This window comes from Brassica napus, chromosome C9 (assembly GCF_020379485.1).
Source record: "Brassica napus cultivar Da-Ae chromosome C9, Da-Ae, whole genome shotgun sequence".
Lineage (NCBI taxonomy): Eukaryota > Viridiplantae > Streptophyta > Magnoliopsida > Brassicales > Brassicaceae > Brassica > Brassica napus.
This window is the reverse complement of record NC_063452.1, coordinates 30,180,911-30,193,656: the sequence shown is the minus strand read 5'-3', so window position 1 is coordinate 30,193,656 and position 12,746 is coordinate 30,180,911. Positions and strand designations below refer to the sequence as shown.

At 47.5% G+C, this 12,746-nt stretch overlaps 1 protein-coding gene and 1 non-coding gene across 2 annotated transcripts; one reads left to right on the top strand and one right to left on the bottom strand.

The window, feature by feature from the left end:
• Positions 1-1,027: 1,027 nt before the first annotated feature.
• On the bottom strand, positions 1,028-1,555 carry LOC125592581. The gene has a single exon (XM_048767835.1). It carries the CDS (start codon positions 1,553-1,555, stop codon positions 1,028-1,030), a length of 528 nt encoding a protein of 175 aa, XP_048623792.1.
• Positions 1,556-2,743: 1,188 nt separating this feature from the next.
• Positions 2,744-2,850, top strand: LOC125593620. Its single transcript, XR_007329520.1, has one exon. It is a non-coding gene; the product is annotated as a small nucleolar RNA R71 (small nucleolar RNA).
• The last annotated feature ends 9,896 nt before the right edge of the window (positions 2,851-12,746 follow it).

Sequence of the window (12,746 nt, the reverse complement as noted above, 5' to 3'; positions counted from 1 at the left end):
CAATCAGGTCAGTAAAAATAGACATCATGCAACGTTGAAAGGTCTCAGGAGCATTGCACAAGCCGAATGGCATTCTCCTGTATGCAAACGTGCCATATGGGCATGTGAACGTCGTCTTCTCCTGATCATCAGGGTGGATAGGGATCTGAAAGGAACTTGAATAACCATCTAAAAAGCAATAGTATGAGTGGTTAGCCAACTGTTCAAGCATCTGATCAATGAAAGGTAAAGGAAAGTGATCTTTACGAGTCGCAACATTCAATTTCCAAAAATCTATGCACATGCAATGTCCAGTTACTGTTCGAGTCGGGATTAATTCATTCTTCCTATTTGTTATGACAGTTATTCCACCTTTCTTAGGAACTACAAGAACAGGGCTAACCCAGTTACTATCAGAGATAACATAGATCACACCAACCTCTAGAAGTTTCATTATCTCTTTCTTTACAACATCTTTAAGATTTGGATTTAACCTCCTCTAATGTTCTATAGAAGTCATCGATTCATCTTCTAGGTGTATTCTATACATGCAAAGATCAGGTGAGATGCCATGAATGTAAGCTAGTGAATAACCTAGTGCCTTACGGTACTTTCTTAGCTCACACAAAAGTTTAGATGTTTCCACATTGGTCAGTTCAGAGTTCACAATAACAGGATAAGTGGAATTTGGCCCTAAGAACGTGTACATGAGCCCTGTAGGGAGTGATTTGAGCTCGATCTTTGGAGCTTTCAGTTCGCTCCATGGATCGTCGAGTTGCATGTTCGGCTTAGTAGCGTCTTTCAAAGCGACTGCTCCAGTGGCATCGCTCTCATTGCTCTCGTCTTTCTCCCCCAGACTTAGATAGGCGACAAGCCTTTCCATGCTTTTGGCAGGGTCAAGCATCTTGTCGTAGCCATCCGTGTCCACGCTCATGACGTTATGCTCTGTCTCAGAACTGATCAGGGCTAGCTCGAGTGGATCGTCGGTCAGGATTTCCTCAATCATGCCTTCTTGAGGGAATAGCGCCTGATCTTTATCCTCAACGGTTTAGGTCTGCGTATCTAGCATTGGTTTCTTCAGCAATTTTTTCATTTCAAACTTCATCGCAATGTCTCCTAGGTGAAGATCAATCCTTCCTTGTCGAACATCAATGATCGCACCAGCTGTGCACAAGAAAGGACGACCTAGGATGAGTGGCTCTCTCGGTTCTTCTTCAACCTTCAGAACCACAAAAGCTGTCGGAACAAACGTGTTACCCACTCGGACATGAAGGTCTTCCAGAATACCCACCGGTGACTTGACTGATCTATCGGCGAACGCCAGGGAGATTCTTGTCGACTTGAAGTCTGAGAAGCCCAGTCGTTTTGCCACGGAGTAAGGCATGAGATTGATGCTGGAACCCATATCATATAGAGAACAAGCGAATACGGTTCTCCCAATTTGTATGGAGAGAACAAACTTGCCTGGATCATCCAATTTCTTAATTGGCTTGTTATGAAGTACCGCAGTGCACTTTTTTAAAACCATCAATAGTTCACTGTCTCCAGTTACCTTGCCATAGATCAACCCTTTCATCAAGCTGGTATCATCTGGATCGCATCCACAAGAGGTAACTTGATAGTTAGATCCTCTAGCATCTTTTTACACTTGGTCTCCTCCCGATCCTTACGAGATGTCTTTGCCGGAACAGGATATGGAACCTTAGGGGTGTATTCGCGCGGAGGAACAAGATCAACGGGTTGAGCGACAGGGGTTGGATCAGTCTCAGCAGACTGTTCCAGTTCCTCGTCAGACAAAGGGGGTGGTTCAGATCGTGGTTGCTCACCCTCCTTTTGCTTACCCTTTTCCGCTGCTGATAACTTCTTGGGAATTGTATCCGGTAGGGTTCTTTCACTCCTCAGTGCTACGACATTGCATTCCTTAGGGTTTTTATCGGTCTTTCCAGGTAGAGTACCTTGCTGCCTCTTAATGATCTCGGCTGTCTGCGCGATCTGAACATCCATCTGGCGCATATGACTAGCTATGTTATCATATTTGGTACTCAAGTCATTGAACATGTGGTTCATCTTAGAGTTGAAGTCCGTGGTGACTTGATTCAACGCTTTCCCTTGAATTTGCTGACCCTGGAGCAACTGATGCATCATCGTCGCTAGACCCTTTAACTCGTCTTGCGGAGCAATCTCTGGCGAAGGAGCGGTCTATTGAGCAGTTTGCTGTTTCTGGTTTTGGAACTGGTTGTGCTGCGCTTGGCTCAGGACATATGTTCATCCCTGGTATGGTTTCTGATAGCCGATGTTCTGCCCTTGACTGTTCTGCACGTTGTCAACCGGTTTGTCAACCTTGGGATACGCAAAGAGTTGAGGATTGTTCCTAATGTTGGGGTTCGGGTGGTAGTTTTTGTACTGCCATCCTTGTCCATTAACGTAGCTCACTTCTTGCTGATCATCCACGGTATTGTCTCCTTCAGGTGTAGCATCTGAAACATTGTTCTCTGATGCAGCTTCCTCCATGATGAACACTTGGCTCTGATTACCCTTCAACAGCTGGTCAACCTTGGCCGCGAGGTCGTCTATGCTCTTTACGCTTTTGGAGCGATCATACTCCTTGTTCTTGTTGAGGGAGCTGGACGTTATATGTTCAATCAGTGCGAATGCACCATGTGTTGTTTGTGTCATGAAATCCCCATTGCTCGAGGAATCTAGAGCATTGCAAAACTCATAGCTCACTTCATCATAGAACACTTCCAGTATATAGTCATCCTCAAACCCATGGTGAGGGCACTCCCTTCGGTATTCCTTGTAATGCTCCCAAGCATCATAGAAAGGTTCGTCGGTCTTTTGCTTGAAATTCGAGATCTTATGCCTCAGAGCTGCAGTTTTGGACTTCGTGTAGAAGTGGCTTAAGAACGCTGCTCTGACTTGTTCCCATGTAGTGAGCGTACCGGTTGGGAGCGAGTCAAGCCAGCGAGCTGCTTGCCCTTCCAAGGAGAATGGGAACAACGTGGATTTGAGGTAGTCTGGTGGCACTCCATTTGCCCGAGAGAATTTGCAGACTCTCTCGAAGTTCTCGATGTGGTCCAAATGGATTTCAGCAGCGAGACCGTTAAACGTTTTCTTCTGCACCAAGCTGATCAAAGCAGGTTTGATTTCATAATCCTGTCAAGTGCAGGGAGGAGGGATGATGGCGGAGCGAGTGCTGGGGAATTTTTGCGGAAGGTTCCGCTCTCCGATGGGAGTGCCTTGTTGCTCGACTTGCTGAGCAGCAAAGTCGGCGGCTGCTTGGCGAGCAGCTTCTTGTGCATTGATGGTCTGCTGCATCTGCTGCATCTGTTGTTGCATGAGCGCCATTGCAGCAGTGAGATCATCTTGGCCTCCTTGATCAACCATTGTGGTGTTAGTAGGCCGTGGTTGTTGACGGTTCTGTTTTTCTAATCTTGCGAGCTCTTCGTTACTTAGCGTGAATAATGTTCCTTGTGCGTTGCTCCGAGTATGTCTACTGGTCATGCACATGGATCATTAGCTGAAACAAAGAGAGAACAGCAAGTTAGATGTTTTAGACTAAATATAGAACTGAAAAACAAAGGTAAAATATCTGGTCCCTGGCAACGGCGCCAAAACTTGATACACTAAAACTGAACCTTTCCTACTGTCAAGTTAACAGTGGTAATTGTAGTATTTGAGATTCAATCCAGAGGACCAGTCTATACTTTATTCTTATAAGTTTTCAACTTAGCTAAAACTAAAAGTGGGGTTTTGAATTAAGTTGTGACATGCAAGTAAAGTAAATGATTTCAGATGATTAAAATTTAATATTAGAGATAAGCCGATCTAGGGTTTCTCATTGGGTGTCAAGCTCAACCAAACATTTATTCAAGCTCCTTAAAACACAATCTAAAACACGGATCACTCTTAGTAGAACAACCCACTGTCGTGGTGCTGTTCCTTTGCGGTTCGACCTTGATACCTAAACTGTCGTTTGGATCAAGGATCGATCACAAGTAACAGAGATCAAGTCCGATAGGTTCACCAAGCACTCTGGTATCTACTTTCGCTGACTAGAGATGCGCAGCTCGTTCATTCAATATCAAGCAAACTACTACACGGTTAATGAGTGGATTAAACCTAAGATCTAGCGGTAAGTGATCAGGTTTAAGCTAGCACTAAGAGCTGAGTGGAACGGAGACACAATAGAGTTGCTTATTTATGTTTAGTCTTGCGATTAACACCCTAGAACCCTAGACAAGCTAGCTGACTACTCAGCCATAACACAAGATGAACAAGACATGATAACTGAATAATACTGCATATAAATCAAAGCTAAATCAATAGGGTTCAGGATGATCTTCTCTGTCAAGAAGAGGAGCCGTGTGGGAACCGAAATTCACACCGTCGAGATTTGTTAATCGGAGGAAAGCCAAGCTAACCTAGCCTTCCCTGAAGGTCCCGGTTATCTGCTGGGCCATGCACAACACAATCAATTTGAAAGAGTCGAAAGTAATAAATCGTAAAAGAGCGAAAAGAGAACAAAGAGGTCTTATTTCCGAATTCGCGTTTGAGCGTGAACAATAGGTAAGATCCTAGGCCACGAGAGCTGTCAGTACGTTCGCTAGTCTAGCCACCCAAGTTCTAACCTAGTCGAGTCGCAGCTCGGTAGTATAAACGGAAAAATGCCTAAATTGCTCTAAGTATTAAGTTTGCTCTGAGAAAGCTCTCTCCTGCTCCTCGCCTTAAGCCCTCCTTATATACTCTCTTTAGGTCGGTTTGCACCTTTTCCTGGGCTGGATTCATCGCGAGATGGGCTTTTCCATTTTTTGTCACCCTTCATGATTATCTTCGGAAACTTGACATTTATCTTTTCCTGCGAATAAAAAATAGACCGCCATATCAGCCTTGGGCTCAATCCTGTTCTAAAATCGTAAGTGGGCCGTTTAGCCGCGGTTCAGGCCCCTTTTGGGCCGTTTTGGGGCTTAGACGTTTTTACGATTTTTCCTAAGAAACAGCCATTGGTTTTTCTGAAAGGATTCCAATTCCCCGTATAGTTAAGGCAACTGGTGTTCAAGCAAACCATAGCCGTTTTTTTGCGGCAGGCGGGAATCCGTTTCAACGACCAAATTTTTATAACTTTTCCCGAAGTCTTTCTTTGATAATCCTAAGCGAGACGAGACATGGGTATTGCGTCCGAGGGCCCGAGGATTGTGTTACGGGAACTTAGGCGAGGATGCACAGTTTCGGGACAGGAGGTCGGTCCTCGCCCATGGGCGAGGTGACCTCGGTGCGGGTCATCCTCTCCCATGGGTGAGGTGACCTCGGTGCGGGTCGTCCTCTCCCTCGGTGCGGGTCGTCCTCGCCCATGGGCGAGGCGACCTCGGTGCGGGTCGTCCTCGCCCATGGGCGAGGCGACCTCGGTGCGGGTCGTCCTCGCCCATGGGCGAGGCGACCTCGGTGCGGGTCGTCCTCACCCATGGGCAAGGTTACCCGTGTTGAGACGGTCGTCGCCCTAGGGTGAGGTGGTCGGACCTTGATTTCGATTGAGACCTCATCCAGACTGATCCTCTTCTCGACGTTTCTCGGTTCTCATCCGCGAAAAACTGTCTTGTACTTGATTTAACCATATTTCGGGAATGTCTAATTTTCAAGGATCGATCGAGAGTTGGTTTTCCGGTAACTTTCAGGCATTGATTCCGTCATGACCGGTTTTGACCCCAACAGTTAGCCCCCAGCTAGCTAGGATCCGTGGACCTGGGTGAGAGGTCCTAGCTTGCGGTATGACTTGTTTTGGTGGAATTAGACGTAATCGTTTGCCGAAAGTCCGAGAATGAATAGTAACTTTTTTTTTCCTATATATAAGTGGAGTAAGGTTTTTCATAGTCTTTATTAACTTCTCTTCACAAGAAAATTTCTCCAAGGTAGAAATTTCTCTTATCCTCTCTCTCTTTACCTTTGTGTCAAAGTTTTAGTCTTTCAAAAAATGACTTCAAGAAAGAGATCCTCTAAGAAAAATACTTCCCCTCAATCATCTTCTGGCAATCCTTGTACCAATGAGGAGATTGTTCCCAAAGAGGAATTCGAGGTCGAGCAAGAAGAGATGGAAGCGTACTGGGACGCTTTATGCGGTTCGATAACTCCTCAGCCCGAAGTCTTCTATCCGGCTATCCCACAAGACCCGCGACGCAGCTTGATCTTACCCTTCCGAGCAGGACCTCTCCCGCCTATCTTAAGACCCTTCAGGAGTTTTACAGAGTCCCGAGCGGGGTTGTGTTTCGAGTCCCGGTGCATGGGGATAGTGCGGAGGATCCCCCTGAGGGATTCTTCACATGCTACGATGCGTTCCTGACACGTTTTCGCATGTGGTTCCCGATTCCTGAGGCCATCGTCCGCACACTCGACCGTTTTGAGCTGTCGATCAGTTAGCTAAACGTTGCGGCATTGCAGAACTTTCTTGGTGTATTGATCCTGAGCTACAAGCTCGGAATGGACCTCAGCCCCGATGACTTTGAAGGGCTATGGTCGACACGAAAGACCTCGATTGACTACTCACACCGTATGGCTCCTAAGAGACATATGTCCATAATCCAGGGGCATACTTCAAATGCCAAGGGATGGTTCGAGCGTTTTTTTTATGTTCGAATTGATGGCGCATCCGTCGAGGAGAACTGTCTCCCCTTGTTCTGTGGCAAATGGAGCTTTCATCATGGTACGATGGTTGGAAATTTGGTTCGTATAGATACTCGGAGGTATCTAACGCATTTTTTTTTTCTGTGAACAGTATCCTCCCCGCGACCCGCAGGGACCTGTTTGCTAAGCGCAATCTTCTCCGCAACGGTCCGTTCTTTTGGGATTCCTTCACCCTAGACAGGAACTGGAATGCAATGGCGCTCTACCGATCGCGAGGCATCTTCCGACCTTTACGTGCATTGGATATGGACGAGCCACACCCTGACGCTGTTCCCGATCAGAGCGAGAGAGTTAGGCCCCGAACGGACAAGGGAAGGTTCTCGGTTGATCAACGGGGTTTAGTCTCTGAAAAATTATTTTTTTGGCGAGTCTTTGTTTGTCGCTTCCATGTTAGACCCTTGATTCGTGTAGGGAATGCGGGTCTTTAATTCAGCACTTAACGGAAGTTTCAGAGAGGCGCGTCTTTCGCACTTCAAGGCCAAAGAGATCGAGAGGAAGTTCATCCGTTTTCAGAACGAGGTTGCGGAAAGAGAGCGCAGACAGGCTGAGTCCCATTCCCGAGCTCTCATTCGTGCGGAGAGGAAAGGGAGGAGGGCGATTGCTGCTTAGTTAGTGAGGAGAGCTACATTGTTTGATGCTGAGTTCAGGAGTTTCAAGAACGGTCAAGACTACGTGGGTGACTTCCGCGAATGCCGCGGTTCGGTTGGTACCCTTTGGAAGTCGCAGAACGCTGATTTCTCTTTTCTCTCCGAGGTCGCTGAGATGTCGGGCCTCATGGATGGGTGCGCCCAGGCCGAGTCGATGGTTCCTCCAATCGAGGGGAGGATCCGAGAGCTTTGGGAACCCATCGAGGTTTCGGAGGACACGACGGAAGCGGGAGCCGATGCTGCGGACGAGGGAGGAGAAGTGGATCAGCCCGCGGACTCATTTGGAACCTCGATGTCCGGGTATCTTGACCTTGATCTCTGAAGCTCGTCGGGATTGTTTTCCCTTTGCTTTTATCCCAAGATTTCGTGTAGTGTTTTAGGCCGAGTGTGGCCGTTCATTATTTGAGTGTGCTATGGCCTTGCAAGGTCCTTTGACTATGTATGCGGGACTGGCCATTGGTGGCTTCGAATCCCAGCCGCTCTGCGGCGAATGTTCTTTTAGCATTCTATGGGTTTTAGTTTATACTTATGCCAAGTGTCGAGGAAAAGACACGAGTAGTCACTACGTATCTTAACTCTTAATTTGCCGTTCCGTTCGTTTGCTCTTTCGAGGGTATTCGAAAACGTTTAGGAGTTTTACGAAGTTTCGTGAGCGTTTTAGATGTGGACGATGAGACATGTTTTAAGATCTCGTATCAGTTTCGATATAATGCCTTAAGATGTTAATGGACCAATAGGACTGGGTTTAGGGCAAGACCTAGGTTTACTTTTGGCTCTAAGGCTATGCGACGACTAATCGGCTTTCGTTTTGCCCGTTGGCGATTTCTATCTGATTCTTTCCGATTAAAGTCTGCGACTGGGCGCCGGCTTATATGACTTGTGTGGGAAGAATCGAGCACTCTCCAGAGCACGTCTGGTGTGCTGACCAAAATTTCGGATTTTCTTGTATAGTGCGCTATGGTATCCTTGTCGGATGTAAGAGAACCTTTAGTTTTTATGAAAGGTTTGACTACGAGTTTTTTTTAGAGAACGTTTTGGACTTGTCCTTCAGGGCCAATCGACGGGCATTTTGTATTTTAGAGTCACAGATGGACTGTGTATTTGGATAATATCTTTCAAGAAATATTTGCGACGTCTCGCTTTCTCAAAGATATGTCTTTTGCTGTGAGATGGCTACGATCTTCGTTTTTATAGAAGATGCGTTTTTCCGGTCTTGCTTGACCATGAGTATGTGTGAATTATGTAGGAATTAGTTTTCGTCCAAGGACTACTTGGACGGTATGCCCTTATCTTGGGCGTTTCTTAGGCCAACCTTAGATTACTGTGACTTATTGCAAGTGAATCGTGAGATCGGAAGAAGGTAGAATTTATCGAAAAAGTTTCGAAAATATCAAGTACATTCATGGATATTTCGAATTTTGTGGGAGTATACGAGTATACGTACCCACTCCCCCCTCTTTTTTAACGAGGGGGATAGCTGAACTTGTCGATATGACAAGCTGCCTATGTACCTTTTCGAATATCAAGTCATCTCGTAGTTCTGCTTGTTGCTGCGGGTGTTCCTACTCGCTGGATGGGATCATTACGGTTACTTCAGCCGTTGGGGATTCAGTTGGATCGACGACCGTTTCAGGAGTCGGGCTGTCTGCTGGCAAGGCGATGGACTCGGGGACTATGTCGCTGTCTGGAGTCGTTGCCTGGTCGGGTGATTCTGGATCACTTTTTATGGAGCTCTCGGGAGCATTTTGAGCTTTCCTAGCCCGCTTTAGGTTGACCGCGGGGGTGTTCCGAGTTTGTCGTAGTTTATGCTCGGCCAAGAACAGAGCCTAGACTGTTTCTGGCATCCCTAGGTTACCGCTGTTCCGTTTGGAGTTGGGAACTTGATGCCAAGTCGACGATACCGCTTTCATGGCATTGATCCAAGGAGTTCCCATGATGACATTGTAGATGGCCGGGTTATCGACTACCGCAAAGTCAATGATTTTCGTCACCTCTTTAGCCATCACTGGGAGTTTGATTGATCCGAGGGTCATTGACGTTGCACCTGAGAAACCGGTGAGAGGTGTTGGTTCCGCGACGACTTCTTCAAAATCAATGTTCATCCTCCGGAGGGTATAACCGAAGATGATGTTGACTGCACTTCCCGTGTCGATAAGGATCCTTCCCACTTCCAGGTCTCGGATTACCAGATCGATAACCAATGGGTCGCAGTGAGGTTTGTCGATTCCTGTGGTTTCTCGCTCTTCGAAGATGATCTTATCGTTAAGGGCGTCGTCGGTTGGGGACCGAGCCAGCCAGCTTGAACTCGTCTCAGCCTTTCGTCCATAAGCTTTGATCGATGAGATCGAATCGCGATAGAATTGCGATTCCCCGATGATCATGCTCGCCCTTCGACGGTTGCTGTGTTTCCTCGGTCATCCTGCCTCCTTTCGCGTTTCTCGCCCAACTGATTTTCGCGGGTGTCGTTTTTGGGAGACTCTTTATCATATTTGGAGAGCGATCGGAATCCAGGAGGAGGTCTTTTATGCATGTGACCTTCGAAATTTCGTCGGCGAGGAGCTCCGCAGCAAGCCTTGCGCCGAGAACCTTGTAGTTCATAGTGGAATGACCTCTGGTCGGGTGGAACTCGCAGTAGGAATTATCCTTGAACTGGTTCCTGGTATTTCCAGAAGTCTTTCCCTGTTCGGAGTTGATAGCGTAATTATTCTCGCCCTGGAGATCTTCTCCCTCGTGGTGGACATACCTGTCGTTACGAGGGTTTTTCCTTCTCGCGGACGTCTTCTGCGGGTTGTACTTCTGGGGAGGACTTTCATCTCTTCTTCCATCATGGTGAAGTCCGTTGCCTTGTGAAGAGCGTCCTGGATTGTTGTCGGTCTTTCAAGGGATATCTATTGTCGGAGTTTCGACCTGTACCAGAGAGTTTTCCGCAAAGCGTCGACTGCCACTTTGTTGCTGATTCCAGTGACTCTTGCCATTACCAGCTTGAACCTATTCATGAATTTGCGGAGTGGTTCGTCTTCTCTTTGAGATAGATTCCAAAGGTCGACGTCTGAGGTTTCCCTGTCCATGAACATGGAATACTGTTTGAGATACTCCGAGGCGAGCTGACGGAAATTTCCGATGGAGTTTCGTTTCAGACGAGAAAACCATTCGAGCGCGGCTCCTTTGAGGTTTTCGACAAAGAGGAGGCAGTAGCCAGCGTCTCGTTCGCGTTCCTTGAGTTTGCACCTTCCAATCGCGATCTGGAAAGACTGCAGATGCGCCTTCGGGTCGGTGGTGCCATCGTAGATGCGAATTTTGATCTTCCCAGGATCTGAGATGTTAGTTTTCGTGATCCGGGCAGTGAACGGAGTTTTCCGCGCTTCCTCAAGAAGTCTGTCGATCTCGGGTGCAGCGCTTGTCGCGTGGTGAATCTGCGACTTTACCGCCTTGACTTATGCTGCAGTTTTTGTGATGTACTCGCGGAGATCATGGATCTCATCAGGATTTCTAGCAGCCTGGCGAACCTGTCGGCGTTGGCTGCGGCGGACTGGCTTCGCGTTCTTCTCGGATGGACGTTGGCACCTCCGTCCGAGTGATCGGGCTGGTCCCTTATGTCCAGATCGATCTGCTTGATATCGCCTCCTTCGTTGCTCCTTTCGGGAGGTGGAAGGTTCTCCGCGGTCGGTTGTGCGCCTGGCGGGACTGTTTCGTCAGGGTTTTGATCTGAAGAATCATTGTCTGCCGTGTGGCCCGATCGCTTGGAGTCTCGAAATCGAGTCTTCTGCCGCTGCGGGCTCTTGTGTCACCGCGCGGGTTTTTACTCTTGGCCTTCGCCGTTAAGGTTTCCACCTCTTTTGCGAGAGAGGCCACGAGCTTTCCTTGTTCGTCCGACTTTTTCTGAGCGGAGGCGAACATTTCTTTCATCTAGTCCAGTATCACGGCGTTCATAGTGACCGTGGATACGTTTCCAGCTGGAGTTCTTTCAGCGTTGGCATTGACGGAAGACCCGTCATGCATTTACTTGTCTTTATCAGCGTCGATCGTCATACATATCTGAGCGTGTGCGGTTGCGTGAGAGATAGATCCGTACCCCCCCCCTCCTTCTAGGGCCAAACTGTGGGAACCGGAATTCACACCGTCGAGATTTGTTAATCGGAAGAAAGCCAAGCTAACCTAGCCTTCCCTGAAGGTCCCGGTTATCTGCTGGGCCACGCACAACACAATCAATATGAAAGAGTCGAAAGTAATAAATCGTAAAAGAGCGAAAAGAGAACAAAGAGGTCTTATTTCCGAATTCGCGTTTGAGCGTGAACAATAGGTAAGATCCTAAGTCGGAGCTCGAGCCAAGCTCGGTCGCAACATAGCGACCGAGCATTCGTTCCGCTCGGTCGCTACGTAGCAACCGAGCTCGAGCCGAAGCTCGGTCGCTACGCAGCGACCGAGCCCAAGCCGAAGCTCGATTGCTACGCAGAGACCGAGCGTCCGTTCTGCTCGATCGCTATGTAGCGACCGAGCTCTTCCGAAACGTCGATACGACATTAGTCCATGCACTCTCCTCTACACTTCGATGCTATCTCCCGAAGACCATAGCGAACCCATTTCATGTTTCCCGCCATTCTAAGTCATTGATCAAACTTTACGGTAGAAACCGTGGAAAGTTTGTTCTTTATCGAAAGAAGCCGTAATAAATGCTTTGAGTCAGAAGACGGCCCAAAGAGACCTAAGACATGACTCGAGGCCCAACTTACGATTTCTTAACCAACAGTCCGTAAGCCGCATGACGGTTTATGTTTGGTTCGCAAGGAAAGATAAATGTCAAGTTTCCGCGGATAAATACGAAATTTTGAAGATAATTACGATGATAGGAAAAAATGGAATATCTCCATTTTTACGCTATGGCGGCTTTAGGGCAGAAGAGGAAAAACATAAACCGACCGAGGAGTCAGTATATAAGGAGTCCTAGGCGAGAGGCATGGAGGGGGAGCTTTTTCTCAAAGCAAACTTAGCACATAGAGCAATTAGGCATATTTCTGTTTTTGTTATTCGAACTGCGACTCAACTAGGTTATTGCCGTCTTAGGATTTTAGAACTAGGAATCTCGCCGACAGCTCTCGTAGCCCAGGCTCTTACCTTGTTGTAATGCTCAAACGCGAATTCAGGATAAGATCTACTTTGCTCTCTTTTCGATTTTTTATACTTTATCGTTGTTATTCTTGTGTTCTGATTGTTTGGCGTGTGGCATTAGCAGATATCCGGGACCTCTGGAAAATTAGGGTTTTCCTAGTTTCCTTATTTTGACGGAAATCGACAGTGCGAATTTCGGTTCCCACAGTTTGGTGCTAGAAGGAAGGGGGTACGGATCAATCTAACCCGTAAAAGCCACTCAACGATCAGGAACGATATGCAAGACTCAACGTGCGCGAACGTCATCTCGTTCAAGGGGGAGAAACGGTCGATCGAGCC